The sequence below is a fragment of the Crinia signifera genome, chromosome 1 (genome assembly GCF_055691185.1).
Source record: "Crinia signifera chromosome 1, ASM5569118v1, whole genome shotgun sequence".
Taxonomy (NCBI): Eukaryota; Metazoa; Chordata; class Amphibia; order Anura; family Myobatrachidae; genus Crinia; species Crinia signifera.
The window spans coordinates 62,780,282-62,799,722 of record NC_139217.1 but is presented as its reverse complement, the minus strand read 5'-3'; the positions used below and the strand labels follow the sequence as shown (position 1 = coordinate 62,799,722).

Genomic DNA, 19,441 nt, shown 5'->3' with positions numbered 1-19,441 from the left:
GCTCGGCACAACCAAGTCACCCAGGACCTGGCGTACAGAGGGGTTATTTGACACAACTGTATTATCAGTATGTATAGCGTAAAGTCATGTCACATTTTTATCTTATTAAAATTAAGCCTTTGTTTTGTAAATGCAGAGCACATCAATTACCTTATCGCAGTCAAGCAAATACTTGGAAATACAGCAAGAGACCTTAAACTAGCGGAAGAACAATTGGATAATATCACCTCTCAGTACAAAAACACTGTGGATGAAGAAAACAAAAGGAATGTTGCAAATGGAGATACTGAGGGATTCCTCAATGGTAGAGAAATCACATATATCGCAGAATCCCCAGAACTCGCAACGATTACAGATCAGGAAAAGGAATTAACAAGAAATACACAGAGAGAGGAAACTGACAACTTAACAATAAGTGATACAAATGATCTTTTCCATAAAGGCGACAATGAAAATGAAGCCCAGGGAACAACAGAGAAAATGAAAGATAATAGGTCAATATATGCTGATGAAACCGAAGAAAGAGACAAGCAGCCTGATTACAACCAGGAATTATATCCCCCGTCAGACCACAAGGGGGAGCACAAGGGTTCTGACTGTGATAAACACAACTTAATGGAACTGTCTAGTACAGATGTCACTGTTAATGGAACAACTGTAAACCTTTTAGTAGAACGTTTAATGGAAAACTGGACATATAAAGAGTAAGTATAATAATCTGCTATTTAAAGTATATTCCCTTCCAGGTATTTCATCTGTATTTCATCGGCTAGAGAAATAATATCAGTGCACAGAAAAGTCATTTTAATCAAAACCAAAATATAAACTGCAACCAAATATAGACTTATTATGGAGAGTTATTAATTCATGTATTGCTGTAGATGGCAGTTCAGTCATATGCTGTATAACATATTATATACTCCAATATAGCACTGTCCTTATCGGAGTATATAATATTACTGTATATATTTTATTTGCATGTTTGGGATATTAGTTTTGCATAATCATTTTATTTTTCAAACTGCCATATTTTTCATAGCTGTGAATTTAATAAGATCGAATAGGTCTTAATGCACCATTCATACCCATACGGCTGCTAAATGGTGGCCAGCTGATTGAATATCAGCCAAATTTGGCTGAATTGCCGTTTTTTACAAACAGCAACTTCAGCCGATTTCAGGTGTACGAATGAGTACCCCATCGATAGAACTCGCCCAAATATGGCCATGGAGTTCTATCTGATTGGCTAATTTACTGTCATCCGTACTGCAATTCAGCAGAAAATACTACTCATTTTCCAGGCATATTTGGCTGAAGCCTGCACGGATCTCTTCTGTGTAAAAATAAATACATTTTAAAAAAGGCATGGAAAAACATTAAATAAGGTCCCCCTGTATTTCTATAACTAGCACCAAGATCTTGGACCAGTCATGGTTGTAAAAATACAGGGCACATAAAAAATAGGTGTCCAATGCCATAGCTGAGGGAATTTTTTTATATAAGATCCCCGACCATCGTGGCTAGTCAGACCAGGCTGGGTCCCAGGGGGAGTGGGGACCCCCCGAATAAAGGGGTCCCCCCCTCTGGAATATCCCCAGCCTGGGTGGAAGCCTGTGGCAGTCCCTGGCATCCCTTGGCAGTGGACACCGGGCTGATGGAAGCAAGCAGGGCATTAATTGGCCCACTGGGACTTGTAGTCTCGTGCGCGCGCGCCCCATGGCTCAGCCATCCGCCGCCTCCCCCGGTGCCCCTCGCCGCCCCGCTGTCCCCCCTATCCCTGCCCATCTCTCTGAAGTGGAGACAAGCAGGGACCCGCAGTGGCACCGCCCTGAAATTGGGACGCACGTGCGTCCCAGTCAGATGGAGCGCCTCCGCGTCGGCGATCGCCAGCGGAGACATGCTGGCGATCCCCGGGCAAAGAAGAGAGGAGCTCCATTTGTACATACATACATACACACACACACAAGTGCTTCCTTCCCCTGAATGATGGGTCCCGTGACTCCTGTCACTGCAGGACCAGACAGCCAATCAGGGATCGCCACATCAGCAGTCGTCAGTCAAGCAGAGCTCTCTTTCTATGTAGAACAAGGGATTCTCTGCTCTAAATAGGCATGGGAACTTTGTGGTTTCCTAAACCACAAAGGTGAATTAATTCAAGTGTGTGGATTGACCAAATTAACTTTAAGCCTACAGAGACCAAAGAGGATGCGATCTACACCAGAGTAGTGGTGAGTATAATTTTTTTTTTTCACAGGTACCCTTTTGAACTTTCTACTGGAGAAGTGGACCGGACCTTCTTGTCAAGACAAGTTAGTATGCATGGTGTGTCAGTGGCAAACTCAGGATTTTTAGACAGGGTTTCTAAATGTAATCCAAAATCTCCCACTCTGCAGGGCATTGGAGTAAGTACGCAAGTCTGGGTGAGCGGTAACAGCCCCAACAATTGGTCTTTTTATACACTGGATACTCTATGGAATACTGTATTGATATTTAACAGTGCAGATGGTCTATAGGCTCTTTCAAACATTTTAATAAGTGGTCGGAAAAGGTTAAACATATAATAATAAATACAAAAACATAATAGAAACAGTACTGCACTTTCTAAGCTCACAATCTCCCACTTCATGGTAAGGCTCCTGTCTCTTCCTCCTGGCAGCTACTCTCAGGTCCATTGCAATGTTTGAGGTCTCAGATCCACGCATACAGCTCTGTGCCTTAAACTACATGATGCGGTTGCAGCTCTATTGATCATATTATTTATGATCATATTATATACCAGCAATTGTTTTTACATTTTAAGGCACTTGCCTTAAATAAACCAATACAAATAACCAATACCCAAATAAAACACAAACACATGATTAAAGTATAAATGTATTACACACACATAGGCAATCAGAACCGCCCCCTGTGTTTGTCTATGTGTGTGTAATAAATGTATACATTTATCATGTGTTTGTGTTTTATTTGGGTATTTGTTCTGTAGCAGGACTACAAGTCCCAGTGGGCCAATTAATGCCCTGCATGCTGGGACTTGTGGCTCTCCAATTCCCTGCAGGGGAGGTTTGCTGGGTCTTGTAGTTCTACTACAATATTCACAAACATTTATACATATCTCATGATCAGGCGCTGAAAGTTCAACAACATGTAGCCATTCCCCTTCGTTTGAATATGGTATATGCGGGAAATAAAAAGGTGAATATAGTGAAGTACAGTTATGTACAGCAATGCTTTAATTCACACCAATAAAAACAGATAGTGTCTTGTAGGTCACAATCAGATCCTCCAAGCACATACAAAACAGCAAATAAAAATGCAATATTATAATGAGTCCATGCAGAGCCTTTCTGTCTAGCTCAAAGGTAAAACAATTACCGGATTGTTTTGAACTGATCGCCAGTTCGATATAGGCACAAGTGAATTAGTCCCGGGGCAACTCACAGGTCTCAGTTTGTCACAACTCCGGCGTGTCTCCTCCGAGTCAGGCAGGTGGCGTCCCAATGGTCTGACCAACGCGTTTCGACTCCTTCTGGAGTCTTTTTCAAGGTCCCGATGGGTGTATACTGTCCAAAGTCTTGTGTTCATTATAAATAGTCCTTTGGATAATGCATTCATTGCGTACAGGTGCCGAAGACCGTTAAGGGTTAAGGGTTAAGGGAAACACCCTTTATATATATATCTGATTGGCAGCTGAGCGCACTGTTGGTGGACACTCCACACTTCCCTCTACCTTGTAGTTCTACTAAAAAAACAAAAACAGTACTTTATTTTCTCTTTTCATTTACACTTTTTTTTTTTACACCATCAGCCTGGCGCCCACTGCCCAGGGGCGCTGGGGACAGCCTCGGGCTGCAGCCTGGGCCATGGGTGCCCTGGAGGGGGGGGGGGGGGCGTTTATTGGGGGTTCACCACTGCACCAGGGACTCAGCCCGGGCTAACCAGCCACAGAGGCAATGCTTTGGCTGTGGGACCTGATATAATAAGTGTCCCTCAGCTATTGCATTACCATATTAACTGAACCCGGTGCTGGTTTACAAAATATGGGGGACCCCTACTCTTTTTGTCACCTGTATTTTGGGAACCAGGACCGGGCCAAGAGCCCAGTGCTTATAATAGAAATACAGTTGGACCCCACCTGACTGATCTGTGCAATGCTTCAGCCTCGTCCATATTTGGCAGCCAACTACAAATCACTTCACCATCAGAAAATATGAATCCTGAGAATACAGCAGCTTAGTAAATTAGTCGTATTCTCAGGTAGTATTTTTTGACCGATTGCGGCCGATCCCAGTCGTACAGTGGGAGAGAGGAGAATGATTAGCAAGATAACAGCCTTATTGGATAATGCATCACACCCACTCCAGAATATTTTGATGGAACTGTATAGCTCTTTCAGTGATAGGTTGCTCCACCCTTGATGCTCAATGGAGAGATACCGCAGGTCTTTTCTTTCTGCTGCGATTAGAATGTACAACTGTCATGGTCTGTAGTAGACCTTTACGTTCGTATTGTTTGGACTCCTTATCATGTGTGTTCTTATTATGCTATTGTACTCTTTACTCTTATCTGTACTTTGAACCTTGCTGTAAAAATGCTAATTTCTCCATTGTGAGACGAATAAATTAATTCTATTGTATTCTACACATTTGAGCCACGGAACGCCCGAGATCGGCATTTCCCCCTTATGGGTTGGGAGTTCTCTTGAAGATCTGATTGGTTGCTATGGACCAGATCCCATCTTCAATAGAACTCCCATCTTACTAAATTTACCATGGAGCGTGTCTTTATCAGTGGCTGCTGCAGCCCCTTGCGCTGACCATACAGTGCAGGGGGACCCACGTAGCATATATAAACATACAGTATGTATGTGTATGTATGCTATAAATGTGCTAGCTGGATTGGTAGTGCTGTGTGCATCATGCGGCATCAGGGACTCAACAGGCAATGATAGTCTGTAGGTGGGCTTAGATGGAGTGTGATGCCTTATGCTAAGTCCTGGGTTCCACTTGGCACCTGATGCATACATTGATGCTAATCCCCAGGAGAACCAGGCATTACATGTAACATATTAATTACATACATCACAACATACTGGATATGTTTATTTACTAAGTGGTACCCCCTGCTTTATGTGGCCGGTGCTTCAGCTTCTGCTGGTCTTTATTATTCACAGAAATTCAAAGGGTGATTTAGCGTAATGTGAGGATAGGTGTATGAGGCAGAGTTGCCGACTTTATTGCTGTCCTCTCTGCTCACTGAAGCAGGGGGCGGGGCCATCGCCGGGAGGGAAAAGGGAGCGGAGCCACAGACGGTCTGCCCTATTGGAGGGCATGTCTAGAGTGAACGCATCATTTTAACCCCCACCCCGTGCAGGCATTTCACTGTGGGCGCGGGGCTAAAATGCAATGTTCGCGTCATTTGACCCACGGACCCTCCGGGAGGGGTGTGCGCGGGAGATGGAGGGGCATGCGGGAAGGTTGCCCTCCTTTGGGGCCAGGATGGGGACCCAATTTCCGAGACCCTCCAGGCCATTCCGGGAGGGAAGGCAACCCTGGGATGAGGATACATCTGTAGCACACACATATTATGCAGCGCTTTACATAGTTATTTAGTCATTCACATCAGCACTTGCCCCAGTGGAGGTCATAGTTTTTGTATCCTAATTGTGTATTTCTTCTCCTAGATATACACTGCAGGAAAAGGGAGGTGATAGGTTAGCCTGCTTCATCAAAGCCCCCCCATCAGTCCTTCAGAAGCTGCAATGCAGATCAATGGATGACATCAGCTCCTTGGTGGTATCGGATACAGAAGAATTGGTCAGCAGTGTTTTGCGTGTTTCAAGCCTTGACCCTGATCTCAAAATCCCGTTTCCCATCAACATTTCAATCCCATTCAGTAGCCATTATAGAGGAAGCTATAAGGATATAATGATTAAAGCAATTGAAAAAAAGTTTCAAGCAAGTTACTTGACACCTCACTCTTTAGATGGACATCACGGAGAACATAAGGTTAGTGAAATTATTTTTTCATTTCATTATTCATTGAGTCTGATTCAATTGTTATGGCTGCCGCTCCCAGACCCATTTCCGCTCACAGCTTCCTAAAATGTTGGGTTGAAATGTACGAAAAGTGTCCCATTTGGGTTGCCCAAAGGGGACTTCTCAGGTCGCGCTGAGTACTGTAGTTGAAGTTAGCCATTTTGAACGGATGTTAAAAATTCAGATGCGATCAGTGTGCAAAAAACAATGGTCACCCAAAATACTGCATATACTGTAGCTCCATCTAATGTGGTGGCGATACGCAATTATGTGCACCAATTAAACGATTGAATCTTCCCCACTTTTTAAATATTTTGCTGCAGTAATGTGGATATTGTACTAATGTCATCAATGTACTGTATGGCATGTGCAGCGGCATTCTACTAAATTAATGAAATAAATAAAAAAAATTGTAGGCCAATTGTATAGTTAAGTACCCTTAATTAGAAATCAACTGTAGAATAAATTATATTATAATGTGCGGCTATTTATAGAGTCCTCCTACCGCACCGGGTGTCTGATAGGTGAATGACACCCTCCTTTGAAGAATGATGTTGGGATGGGCTCTTAACAGTGCCTATCTTCTAGCTAGAAACGCAGAGTATATTGCATAGCGTACATTGGTGCAGATGTATTAAGCTGGGTGCAGAGATAAAGTGAAGATAAAGAAGAAGGTGATAACGCACCAGTAAATAAGCTATGTTTGAAAAATGTCAGTTAGGAGTTGATTGGCTGGTGCGTTATCACCTTCTACTTTATCTCTTCACCAGGCTTAATACATCTGCCCCCATTATACTAAGATTTGTGTACTATGATGCATATGCATCAAAGCCACAATGTAATAGGATATATCTGTATTATTAAATTTAGACAATACTAAATTATCATGCATGGGCCAGCAGTAGCAGTAAAAGTGATGTGTAGTCTGATCATTGGCTGGGGAGGCACCCAGCACCACTAATTTAACCACTCCTCTAATCTTTCCGTGAATCAGGGGGTTGTTGGAACACTGAGGAGAGAGAGCTGTGAAAGAAGAACTGGTGTAGGGGATTGGGGGGGGGGGGGGTCGGGTGAGGGGTTGCACGAGGGAACTGTGTTGCAGAGTTGGGAGGTGGGTGGAGCACTGAGGAGATAGATCTGTTAGAGAGGAACTAGTATAGAAAGGTCGGGAGTGCCAGGATCAGTGGGGAGATCAGACAGCAGGAAGAGAATGGACATACTGTACATACCTTGGATACATTAATTCAGGGCACCTCTCTATCCCAAGCCAGTGGGAATAGTGGTGAATAATACCAGGGTAGATCAATGACGGGGTTTGCCTAGAGCCCATGCCAAGGCACACATTTCACAGCTGCCTCCTGTAGTATTGTGGCCACATGTCCAGCCCCACCCCCAGCTCCACACAGTCCTGAGAGCTCTCACTGTCTCTCCTCTGTCTCTACGTATTTGCAGCAGAGCACAGCATTTAAAATTTGGTAGTTGAGGCTCTGCTTCCCTTCGCTGCTCATCCGTGGTATACTGTATACTTTATATATTTATCAAGAGGCCTGGACCATGCACTATTGGAGGCTGACCACACACCTAAGCACAGATGCTTACCACTGCATTCTCCCGATGGGCCCTCCATGTCACACCAGGGGTCTGAGTCGGACAGACTGAGACCGCTGGTGGGGGTCTGGACTGGTACTGGAACCTGGCAGGTTGGAGAAGACCCTTGTGCATGTATTGCACGACAGTGCATCCAGAGGAATAACCAGACCCGTATAAAATACAACCGATTAATTAGCAGACGGTTGATAGTAGTACAAGCAGTGAATTATGCGATGGCAAGGCAATGGTACAGTCACTGACATTTAATTACAATCAGTTATTTAAACCTTTCAGCAATGCTAATGTCAGTATATTTTATATTTTTTATTTATTTAATGCAGGGAAGTTTTGCAGAGGTCAAGGTCTACAAGCTTGGTACATTTTGTGTCATCTCCTGTCTGAAGAAAGAGAATTTTACCATTCTTAAAAAAGGATTATCTTTAAAGTTGAGCGTGGATTCGCGCATCTCCTTAAATTACCAGCCAGGCTGCTTCACCTCCTCAGTAATTGTGCAATTTAAGGTAAATCTGAATACTGTATGTGTCTTTTCTTTAAAAGGTGTTACATCTGGAACAGTAATTCCCCAAAACAACATCCATGAGACAAAAGTGGGAAAGGCATTTTTGCAAGTTAGAATAGCTATGATGTGCTGCCAATGATATAGTAAGTGCTCTTCAGGGTGTAAGTATTTCAAGACACTGAATTTTATGTTAGCACCTGGATTTTAACATCTACAGTACAGATATAAACACACCTCTAGATAATTCATCTGCTGGGTGAACTATGCCAATTTCTGTTCTAAAAAATTTGATTATGTTCATTTGACCTTCCGTACATAATACTCTTGAGTGAAGCAAACAACAAAAGGGGTGCAGTTAATTATCAATAATATCCTATTAGGAAATTGTGAATTAATAAATAAATAAACGTAACTTCCAAGTGAATATCATAATTAAAAGTTGGGTGAGATGAACTTTTCACAATGCTGTTCTAAATTCATGCTGGTGAATTGCTGTATATTATACAGTATTCGTTTAAAGCCCATCAAAATGACGGCTTTTACTTTGAGCTGTGACCGTTTTTACTTTCACTTTGAGCTTTACAAAGGAGTAATTTAGTCTGTTGAGTGGACTCTAGTGGTCAGTGGCAGTACTTCACCTCGCAAAGGTGAGGAGTAGTTAGCCATTTATATATATATATAATTGGGTGGGTTTTGGACCTGTCCCATGTCCTTCATCCCAGCTCCCATCCTCATTCTCTTCTCTGTCCCACTATACTCATGACAGAAAAATGGATTTGCAAGCATAGAGTCCTGTGGGTGGCATCATCGCTGCCCCACTTCCCGTGCATCTGGATAGCTAGATCCTGGGATGGCAAGCTGCAGCCAATATTGCTGCTGCAGTGTCTAAAAGGTGCCCCAAATATGCACCCTGCAGCCGGTACAGCCACCTTGAGGATGCCCCAGTCAGTGCCATGCTTCCCAGTGCTGATGATCCTGCACTCTCTGAAGGGTGTCATAACCAGTGGCGGCTCCTACCTTCTTGGGGGAGGGGGGCGGCCTCTGGCCGCAGTAGCCACAGGGGTACCGCGATGCAGGCACCCCCTGCCATTGCTACCGCTGCCGCTGCCGCTCCCCTCCCAGTCCCCGGCGCCTGATGACAGTACAAACATATGTAATGCGCAAGCGACCAGCTTCTATGGGCTACTTTGGCAACAGCCCATAAAAGGAATCTTGGTCCCGGCACCTGTACAATATAAAAGACAGGCACCAGGACCAGCGCGCCTGCAGTACCAATATATGTACTACGCATGTGCAATTGCCGTTTTTGCATGGCAACCTGCAGCAAGACGTCCCGGAGGGTGGGAACACCTCCCAATGGGACTGCCTTGGTGACTGGCAGGTCGGACTTCCAATAGAAAGTCAATACCATTTTCAGCGAAGGCAGTTAAGTCTCACAGACTGCATCTGGCTTCAATACAGTGGCAGATTTTACCGGGGGGGGGGGGGGGGGGGGGGGGGCGTCAGCTCATAGGTAAAAACGACCACTGGTCATAACATCATACGCCCAGTGGGTTGGGCTGGTACATTGCAATACTTTCTCTTCTCCTGCTCTGTCACGTCATTACTGGGGCGTGATACCTGTCAAACCGTAATGCAGGTTTCCTGAGCCAAGCTCATGGATGACAGAAACCTCCCGTGGTGCAGAAGGGCGAAATGTTTAAAAAGGTTGGCAGGCTCAAGTCACCAGGGTCAGTAGGTCAGGGAAAGGTAGACACATGAAAAGGTCACAGTTACAAAAGGTTGACTGAATTAAAATGTCAACATCGATATGGTGGACATAAAAATCGTAGATAGCAGGTTCTTTGTTCTCTTTTTTGGGTGACATTTACCATTTTAAACCACATGTGACTCCAATTAGTGTAGCGCCTTAGCGAAGTTTCCCGAATCCACTATTACTGGGATCTGCATAGGTTACTCTTGTCAATGGTAGCCCACGCCCATGGTAAATAAAGAACTGTGTATTGAAATGTTTTATGCCAAACTAGTTTCGACCATATGTATGTATTTTGACCATTTGAACCTGTTGACTTTTTTATCTGTCGGACTTAAGTCTGTCTAAATATTACATATAAACTTTTTGACCATGTCAATTTAATGTACCCATTGACCTAATACATGTCGACTATACAGGGTTTACATGTTAACTGTTGACCTATTTGCAAATGACCTCTTATCCGGATCCCATCGGGGACGTGATAGCCATCCTGTATTATATAGACGCTATGCTTTGGGCTCGGTGTCTCGCTCCGCTCGGCACACTTTTATTTTCTTCCTCCATGCCATAGTGGATGGTAGGGTATGAAATACCGCCTGTCGGCACATGTCAGCTCTAAATTTTGTTATAAAAAAATGCCTGTCAACCTTTTTCATGGCAACCTTTTTTAAAGTCGACCATTTAACAATGTCGACCTTTTGAGCATGTCGACCTTATGGCTGTTGACCTTTGGACCATGTCGACCTTTTCACAGTCGACATTTGGACCTTGTCAACCTTTTCACTGTCGACCAATCCTGGCCGACCTTATGCTTGTTGACTCTAGTCAATCTATCATGAGTCCGGATACCACACTTCCTGCACTAAATGTATGTACTGCAGTAATACTGTATAGTCACAGTGCAAAACAATTTGAAAATAATCTGATGTTTTACTGATGCAACAGTTCCAGTTCAATCAATCAATCGCAAATAGTGGTGGCTCCTACCTGACCATAGGAGAAGGTGCTGCCGCTGGCCAGGGTGCCGGGTCTCCCCCGCAATGTTTCCGCCACTGTCCAGGGTCCCGGCGCCTTTACAATGCAGATTATAATTGCTGGGCCCGGTTCTATTGCTGAAATGTCTTTATGGAATCGCTCACCATGCTTGTCATTCATTGCACCAAAGTTGTCAGGGCAGAAAGCCGGATAAGAGTCACCCCAGGGTGGTGGGTGCCAAGTTGATAGCATTAAGTGTAAAAATAGAATTAATATTGTGTTTTACTAGTGGAACTACAGGCATCAGCAAGCCTCTTCTGCAGGGCCCGCTGGTACATGTAGTACCATCTGTAAAAATGTTTAATTTTATTAACCATACAGTACATGCACACTTACATACATACACTCACATACTTACCCATAGGCGTGCGCACGGGGGGTGCCGGGGGTGCACAGGCACCTCCTAATGACCCCCCGCACGATTGCCGACGTTTCTAACTGTTTTTTTTTTTAAGGCTAAAGTTCGCCGCTCCCCCTTCCACGGACGTTGCACAGTGGGGGTCACTAAGGGCGGTCGCCGGCAGAACTTTGGGGTACTTGCTGGTGCTGTGTTTGGAGCTCATTAAATATCCGGCAGCAGGGAACATCGCGCGGTGGCAGAGGCGGGCTGATGCGAAGGCAGTACTGGAGTTACAGTACCTCAATACCTGAAAACTCCCCCTGCTGGTGGATCAATCAGATCAGTGCAGCTAGCTCTCTCTCTCTCTGTACCCCCCCTCTCTTTCTGCATTCCTCTTTTTTCTGCATCTCTCTTCCATTTCCATCTCTTCCTATGTTTCTATGTCCTTCTCTTATTCTACTCCATCTCTCTCTTCATGCCCCCCTCTCCATGTTTCTCCACATTCCCTTTCTCTCTTCAGGTCTCCATCTCTCCCCATGTGCATCCTGATATACTGTATATTACAGATTCAAATATTTGGAAAGCTTTTCCTAAAAATCCTGCATTTTCCCCTGAGCGCTAGTCTTTCTCTACATGTCAGATGTTTTATGTTTTTTTCATTTATATTGTTTAAAAAAAAAACACATTATAGCTTAGCCTGATGCCGGAGTGCATCACTACCCAAACCATTTCAATACTGCCTTTGCAGAGATAGATAGAGGCACAATTAATGCTGGTGCATTGCATCAGGGCATGCCACATTAATGTGGCGGGATTATCTGGAAGGGGCACCAACAAAAAGCCTATGCCTAGGGCATCCAAATAGTTAGGGCCGGCTCTGTGCCGGGGGATGGGATCGGATTTCTCTTCCGGAGCCCTGTTCTAGCTGCCACAGCCGCCGTTGCAGTGCGGACTGTGACGGCTGACTTCAATGCTGTCTCCATGCTCTGACCTGTCCCAGAGTCCTCCTGAGCCCTCCAGGCATGTAACCCCCATGGCATCGAGCATGAAGGCCATAGCAATTAACATGTAGGTAAGCAACACTTATCTGGCATCATATGTAATAGCCATTACGATGTGTGGTATAATGGGCATTACGGCGTGGGGCATAATGTGTAATGGGCCTCATGGTGTGAGGCATAATGGGAATCACGGTCTGTGGCGTAACATGTAATGGGCTTCACAGTGTGAGGCACAACATGTAATGGGCATTACGGTGTGTGGTGTAATGAGCATTACAGTGTGTGGCATAATGTGTAATCGGCATTACAGTGTTTGGTATAATATTTATTGGGCATTACGGTGTGTGGCATAACATGTATTGGTCATTATGGCATGTGGTATACTATGTAATGGGTGTGTAAGGTGTAAGGCATTACTGTGTAAATTTTTGGTGCGCGCCTTCGCCGCGCACTATCCCTGTTAACCCTATTTAAGAAAAAAATTGTCAAGCCCTGGCATAATGTGTAATGGGCATTATGGTGTGTGGAATTATGTGAAATGGACATTACTCTGTGTGGCATTATGTGTAATGGGCATTATGTTGGGTGGCATTATGTGGAATGGGTATTACTGTGTGTGGCATTATGTGTGATGGGCATTATGGTGTGTGGCATTATGTGTAATGGACATTATGTGTAAAGGGCATTACAGTGTAAATGTTTGCAGAGCTGTCGGCGTGCACTGTCCCTGTTTCTAGTATGTGTGTGGAGGGGAATGATTAATTCTGAAACCTATATACATAAATAAGTCACATTCTATTTAGTTTGCACTGACGCCTAGGAGGCGGTAATGGACACGCCCAGTAGGCGGTGATGGACACGCCCCTCCAATGGTGCACCCCCTAAGAAAATGGGCTGCGCACGCCTATGTACTTACCTATGCTACACATAGCCCTTCAGTCTTCTTGACCAGTAGAATCCATAGGGGTACATGTAAAAAATGAAAACTCACCCAATCCAGTATAGATTGCATCCTCTTCGTTCCATATAGGCATCCCAAAGGGATAAAAAAAAACTTTTTTCAAATGCAGATGTACCCATTCAGACTGAGGAGCAGCAACGTGTTTCCATATGCCACTCCTACCGGCAATTGATTGCGACCCACCTGACTTCTGCAAATGGGAAACCCCCAAGCCAATCATTTTAGGGCTCCAAAGGTGCTTCGCCAGTGATTGGCCCTCCGCTTTCCATAGAACTCAATGTTATGAAAATCCATGCAGCTAAATGTGCAAGAACTGCGATGCTCACTTTCAGCACCAGTGGCATAACAATAGCGCCACAGACCCTGCGGTGTGGGGAAGGTGCTGAGTAATGTGGATGCTGGGGTCTGCGGGGGCTATTCTTACGCTGCTGCGACCTACCCGCAGATCTACTTATCTGCGTCCCGGCACTCCTCCTGGCTCCTTATGACAAACTGTCCCTCCAAAAATGGTCGCCCCCTTACAACGGACAGTTTTTGAGGATGCAGTGGAGGCACAATTTGTCATAAGGAGCCAGGAGGATCGCCGGGACGCAGATAATTAGATCTGCGGGTCCCGGACACAGAGTGACATGGACAGGTAAGACAGGGTGGGTGGACAGGTAAGACATGGTGGACGGATGGGGCTAAATTTACTGGAGGGGGTGCCGAAATTTTCCAGTGCGGGGGCAAAATTTGACGCTACACTACTGTTCAGCACTTATACACACATAACACCAATTGGTGTGTTCTTAGACTCCGCCATCACAACTCACACCACCCTATGGAAGCTTCTCCATCTGATTATGTCCTCCTATCTCTACGGCTGTGTGTCTGTGTACGAAACTGCTTTCATTGGCTCATCCATGACACTTCCATAACACACCCCTTAAACAGACCCTTCACTTTTCCAAATTTCTGATACTTGGCATCTTGATTACAACAGCTGCTCTAGGTAACACATGCGCCACACAAGTTTTTAGGATTCACATTGACATAATAGAACTGAACGACATGTCCACCAGCACTGCCCGTGGCTCTAAATTCAATTTTCTTGATCAATTTTTTTTTTTTTTTTTATGAAATGATTTCAGGTCCAACCAATTGATACCTCGCTGATTTCATCATTGAAAGTAAAACATGATGTATACCAGCCTGTAGTGTCTAGCAGCCCACTCATCCATGTGAGACAGCCGGCATTTCATGTGTTACACAAACCGGTCACTGTGTTCCTGCCATGCCCTCCGAACCCGGAGAAAAAAAAGTCAGTGAATGACATGGAAAATAAGAGGGCGACAAGTGTGGCAGCTTCAAATTCCACAGCAACGCATCAGATTCGGTAAGGTATATAGGGGCAGATGTATTAAGCCTGGCAAAGAGATAAACTGGAGATAAAGTGGAGATAAAGGTGAAGGAGATAATGCACCAGCCAATCAACTTCCAACTGTCATATTTCAAACACAGTTGATTGGCTGGTGCGTTATCTCCTTCCACTTAATCTCCAGTTTATCTCTTTTCCATTGTTAATACATCTGCCCCATAGTTTCTCTTGTTGTATTCATCAGTGACTTATTCATCTTACATTATTTTAGGGCAAAATGTTTTTCCGAATCACTTTAGGATCCCATGTATGTGTGATTCGGGTCCACAGAGTTATTTTGCATACATCGATGTGTTAGTTATTCAACTTGTCAACAATATCGACATCATAATTATAGACTTTGTACTGTTGACATTGTGACCATTGTCGTGCTGACTACAACTCCAATAGTAACTTATCTCGCCCTTTGTGTTAAAGCAAAACAGGTTTGAAACTTACTGAACTTAAAAATCAAAGGGTCTGATGTATGAATCAATATAAAGAATGGAGATATGAACCATTCAGCTTGAGGTAGCATTTATCAAGTATGTTATAGGGAACTAGTCTTAAGGCCTATCTGAAGGATGGGTGAAAGTTTATGCTTATGCAATTCTTGTTCCACCTTCCCAACAACAGCAGAGCAGAAGCTGCTGCAGCAGCCAGAGCAAGTCTCCAACTATAAACCTTCCCTTCCCAACACAGCAGTGCAGAAGCTGCAAGTCTCCAACTATCCACCTTCCATTCCCAACCACAGCAGGGCAGAAGCTGCTGCAGCCGCCGTAGTAAGTATCTAACTATCCACCTACCTTACCCAACCGTAGCAGAGCAGAAGCTGCTACAGAAGCCAGAGCAAGTCTCCAATTATTCACCTCTCCTTCCCAACCACAGCAGTGCAGAAGCTGCTTCAGCAGGCACAGCAAGTCTCCAACTATCCACCTTCCCTTCCCAACCACAACAGGGAAAAAGCTGCTACAGCAGCCAGAGCAAATCTCCAACTAGCCACCTTCCCTTCCCAACCATAGCAGGGCGGAAGCTGCTACACCAGGCACAGCAAGTCTCCAACTATCCACCTTCCCTTCTCAACCATTGAATGGCAGAAGTTGCTGCAGCAGCCAGACCAAGTCTCCAACTATTCACCTTCCCAACCACAGCAGGGCAGAAGCTGCTGCAGCAGCCAGAGCAGATCTCTAACTATCCACCTTCCCTTCCCAACCACAGCAGGGCAGAAGCGGCTGCAGCAGCCAGAGCAAGTCTCCAACTATCCACCTTCCCTACCCAACCACAGCAGGGCAGAAGCTGCTGCAGCAGGCACAGCAAGTATCCAACTATCCAGCTTCCCTTTCCAACCACAGCAGGGCAGAAGCTGCTGCAGCAGGCACAGCAAGTCTCAAACTATTCACCTTCCCTTCCCAACCACAGCTGGGCAGAATCTGCTGCAGCAGCCAGACCAAGTCTCCAACTATTCACCTTCCCTTCCCAACCACAGCAGGGCATAAGATGCTGCAGCAGCCAGACTAGGTCTCTAACTATCCACCTTCCCTTCTCAACCACAACAGGGCAGAAACTGCTGCAGTAGCCAGAGCAGGTCTCTAACTATCCACCTACCCTACCAAACCAATAAAGGGCAGGAGCTGCTGCAGCAGGTATAGAAGATCCCCAAAACCCTCAATGAATAAGCAAACAATAAAGAGAAAAAATAACTGACTGGAGCTCGATCTCACATGGATTTCTCAACGATATATACAGTGTCTGATTCACAGACCACTCTGCCGATGAGTCCCTTATTAATTTCAGTTTGTCAAATGTTTTGTAAAGTGAAAATGTTTTTAATTTAATGGGCCCTTAACCCCTTCCCGACATTTGACGTACATTTACGTCATGGTCGGGATGTACTTCCCGACACATGGCATAAATGTACGTCATGAGTTCAAACTGTCACCGCGTCTATAGACGCGGTGACAGAGGGACGATGTCTGCTGTCCCTGACAGCAGACATCTTCCCTCATTGCCCAGGGGGGGCAGCGATGCCCCCCGCCATTGGCGATCGCTGTGATTGGCTGTTCAATGTGAACAGCCAATTACAGCGTTTTCTGTGTACCGGCGAATAACGTTCGCCGGTGACACAGGGATCGTTGGTGATTGGTGCTGTTAAGTACAGCACCAATCACCACCGGGTGTAAGGGTGACACTGGTGTCACCCAACCTCACCCCACCTGCCCCCAAAAGGCTGTGATTGGTCCGTCGGAACGACGGACCAATCACAGCCATTACACCACATAGAAAATACCAGAGACAGCTCTGCAGCCGCCATTCCGGTCAGGAACAGCGTGCAGAGCGGTCTCCGTGCCCATCTGTGCCCTATACTTACCTGATCAGCGTTGGTGGCATCCGTGCCAGCTCCGGTGCTTGTGTTGCTGCTGCTGCTGCAGCAGCGTCATTGTGTCAGAAATTGTGTGATATCATTTTGTATCTGCTGCCCCCTGCTGCCCCACTTTTGTGCTGATCAGTATAAACTAACTGATCAGCACCTTTTTTGGGGTGCAGGGGTTTTTTTTTTTATATATACCCTGTCAGGTTGCACCCACAGTTGTGTGCCTGCTGCCCCTCACTGCTAATCAGTTGCATCACTGATCAGCAGTTGTTTTTTTTTGGGGGGGGTGTTGTGGAGGTTTTTTTTTTATTTTTTTTCACCCACTGTGATTTTGTGGGTGTCCTGTGGCCGCAGAGCGCTGATCAGTGACGTACATCACTGATCAGCATTTTTGGCACAGGGTTGATCTATTTTTTTTTTTTATCAAATTACTGTTGCCTTTGACTCATCAGCATTTTTTTTTTATTTATTTTTTTTTGGACGGTGCTGTGGAGTCTTTTTTTAAAATTTTTTTTACACCCACGGTGCTTTTCTGGGTGTCCTGTGCCCGCTGAGCGCTGATCAGTGACGTACATCACTGATCAGCATTTTTGATCTAATTTGATTTTTTTGGGTCAAATTCCTGTTGTCTTTGACTCATCAGAAGTTTTTTGAAATTTTTTTTTTTGTAGGGTGCTGTGGAGTCTTTTTTTTTAAATTTTTTTTACACCCATGGTGCTTTTGTGGGTGTCCTGTGCCCACTGAGCGCTGATCAGTGACGGACGTTACTGACCAACATCTGTGCTCAATTTTTGGCGCAGGAGTTTTTTTTTTTTCTTTTAACTTACACATGTTAAAGCACTACATACACACTACATACCCCCCGTGTTGAAATAAAGTTTGTACCCCCCCCTACACTATACACGTGTTGAAACACTACACTTAAAAATAATAAAAATGTCCCAATCATCGCAAAGACTGTTTTCAGCGGAGGAGGCATATGCCCTTCTTGCCTCTGACACTGACACAGCCAGTGAAGTAAGCGATGAATTGGCATTTGTCTTAAGCTCCTCTTCCTCCTCTAGTGATGAGGGTCCCCCTCAAAGACGCCCCCGTAGAGCAGCTGAGACCCCCCCCCCCCCCCCAATGATTGATCTCGTATGAACCCCACCACCAGACAATTTTGAGCCCCAGGTTCCTGAGTTTTTGGCCAACCCAGGATGCCAATTTGATAGTACAGGCCTCAAAGAAATTGACTTTTTCAAAGTCTTTTTCTCTGATGATTTTATAAATTTAATGGTGGACCAAAGTAATTTATATGCCCAGCAGTTTATTGCCCAAAACCCCACGTCATCATTTGCTAGGTGGACCCCTGTAGATGCAGTAGAGATGATGACGTTTTGGGGTCTGGTGTTACATATGGGCATAGTTAAAAAGCCAGAAATTAGGCAATATTGGAGTACAGATGTTCTGTACAGCACCCCACTTCATCGTATGGCCATGACCCGGACTCGTTTTGAGACGATTCTTAAATTTTTGCATTACAACGATAATGCACAGTGCCCACCCAGAGATGATCCCACCTTTGACCGGCTATTCAAAGTCAGGCCGGTCATTGATCATTTCAGCGCCAAATTTGCTGAGATGTACATCCCCCAAAAATTCATTTGTGTAGACGAGTCACTTATACATTTTAAAGGAAGGGTTAAATTCCGCCAGTACCTTCCCAATAAGAGGGCAAGGTATGGCATAAAAATGTATAAGCTGTGCGAAAGTACCTCAGGGTACACCCACAGGTTTAGGGTATATGAAGGGAAGGACACAAGAATTGAACCGCCAGAATGCCCCCCCTCCCTCGTAGGTGTTAGTGGAAAGATTGTCTGGGATTTAGTGCACCCCTTCCTGGATAAGGGTTATCACCTCTATGTGGATAACTTTTACACCAGCATCCCCCTGTTTAAGGCCCTTGGTTCAAGAGGTACAGCAGCTTGCGGTACTGTGCACAAGAACCAAAGAGGCCTCCCAAAAACGCACGTTGCCCAATTACTGAGAAAGGGTGAAAGCAGGGGAATATGCACCGAAAATATGTTGTTGGTCAAATATAAAGACAAGAGGGATGTCCTTATACTGACAACAATTCACAGAGACAGTACCACCTCCGTCCCTGTACGAGGTACCAGTACCCACACCTCAAAACCTATTTGTATCCTAGATTACAATAAGTACATGGGCGGAGTGGATCTTTCAGATCAGGTACTGAAGCCGTACAGTGCCCTGTGGAAAACAAAAATATGGTATAAGAAGCTGGCCGTGTATATCATCCAGATGGCACTGTATAACGCTTACGTACTATTCCGTTCTACCAGCCAGACGGGGACATTTATGCACTTTCAAGAGGAAGTCATAAAGGGCCTAATATTTGGGAACCAGCAGGCAGAGGGCCCCAGTACTTCT

General features: G+C 45.0%; 1 protein-coding gene across 1 annotated transcript in view; it reads left to right on the top strand.

Moving 5' to 3' along the window:
• The window catches only part of DTHD1 (death domain containing 1), a 47,594-nt gene that overhangs the window by 15,664 nt on the left and 12,489 nt on the right, over positions 1 to 19,441 (top strand). The window contains exons 2-5 of the mRNA XM_083156279.1: positions 137 to 704; positions 5,684 to 6,008; positions 7,970 to 8,149; positions 14,372 to 14,616. Of these exons, the coding sequence (XP_083012405.1) occupies positions 137 to 704; positions 5,684 to 6,008; positions 7,970 to 8,149; positions 14,372 to 14,616 (1,318 nt within the window). The remainder of the gene's footprint in view (positions 1 to 136; positions 705 to 5,683; positions 6,009 to 7,969; positions 8,150 to 14,371; positions 14,617 to 19,441) is intronic.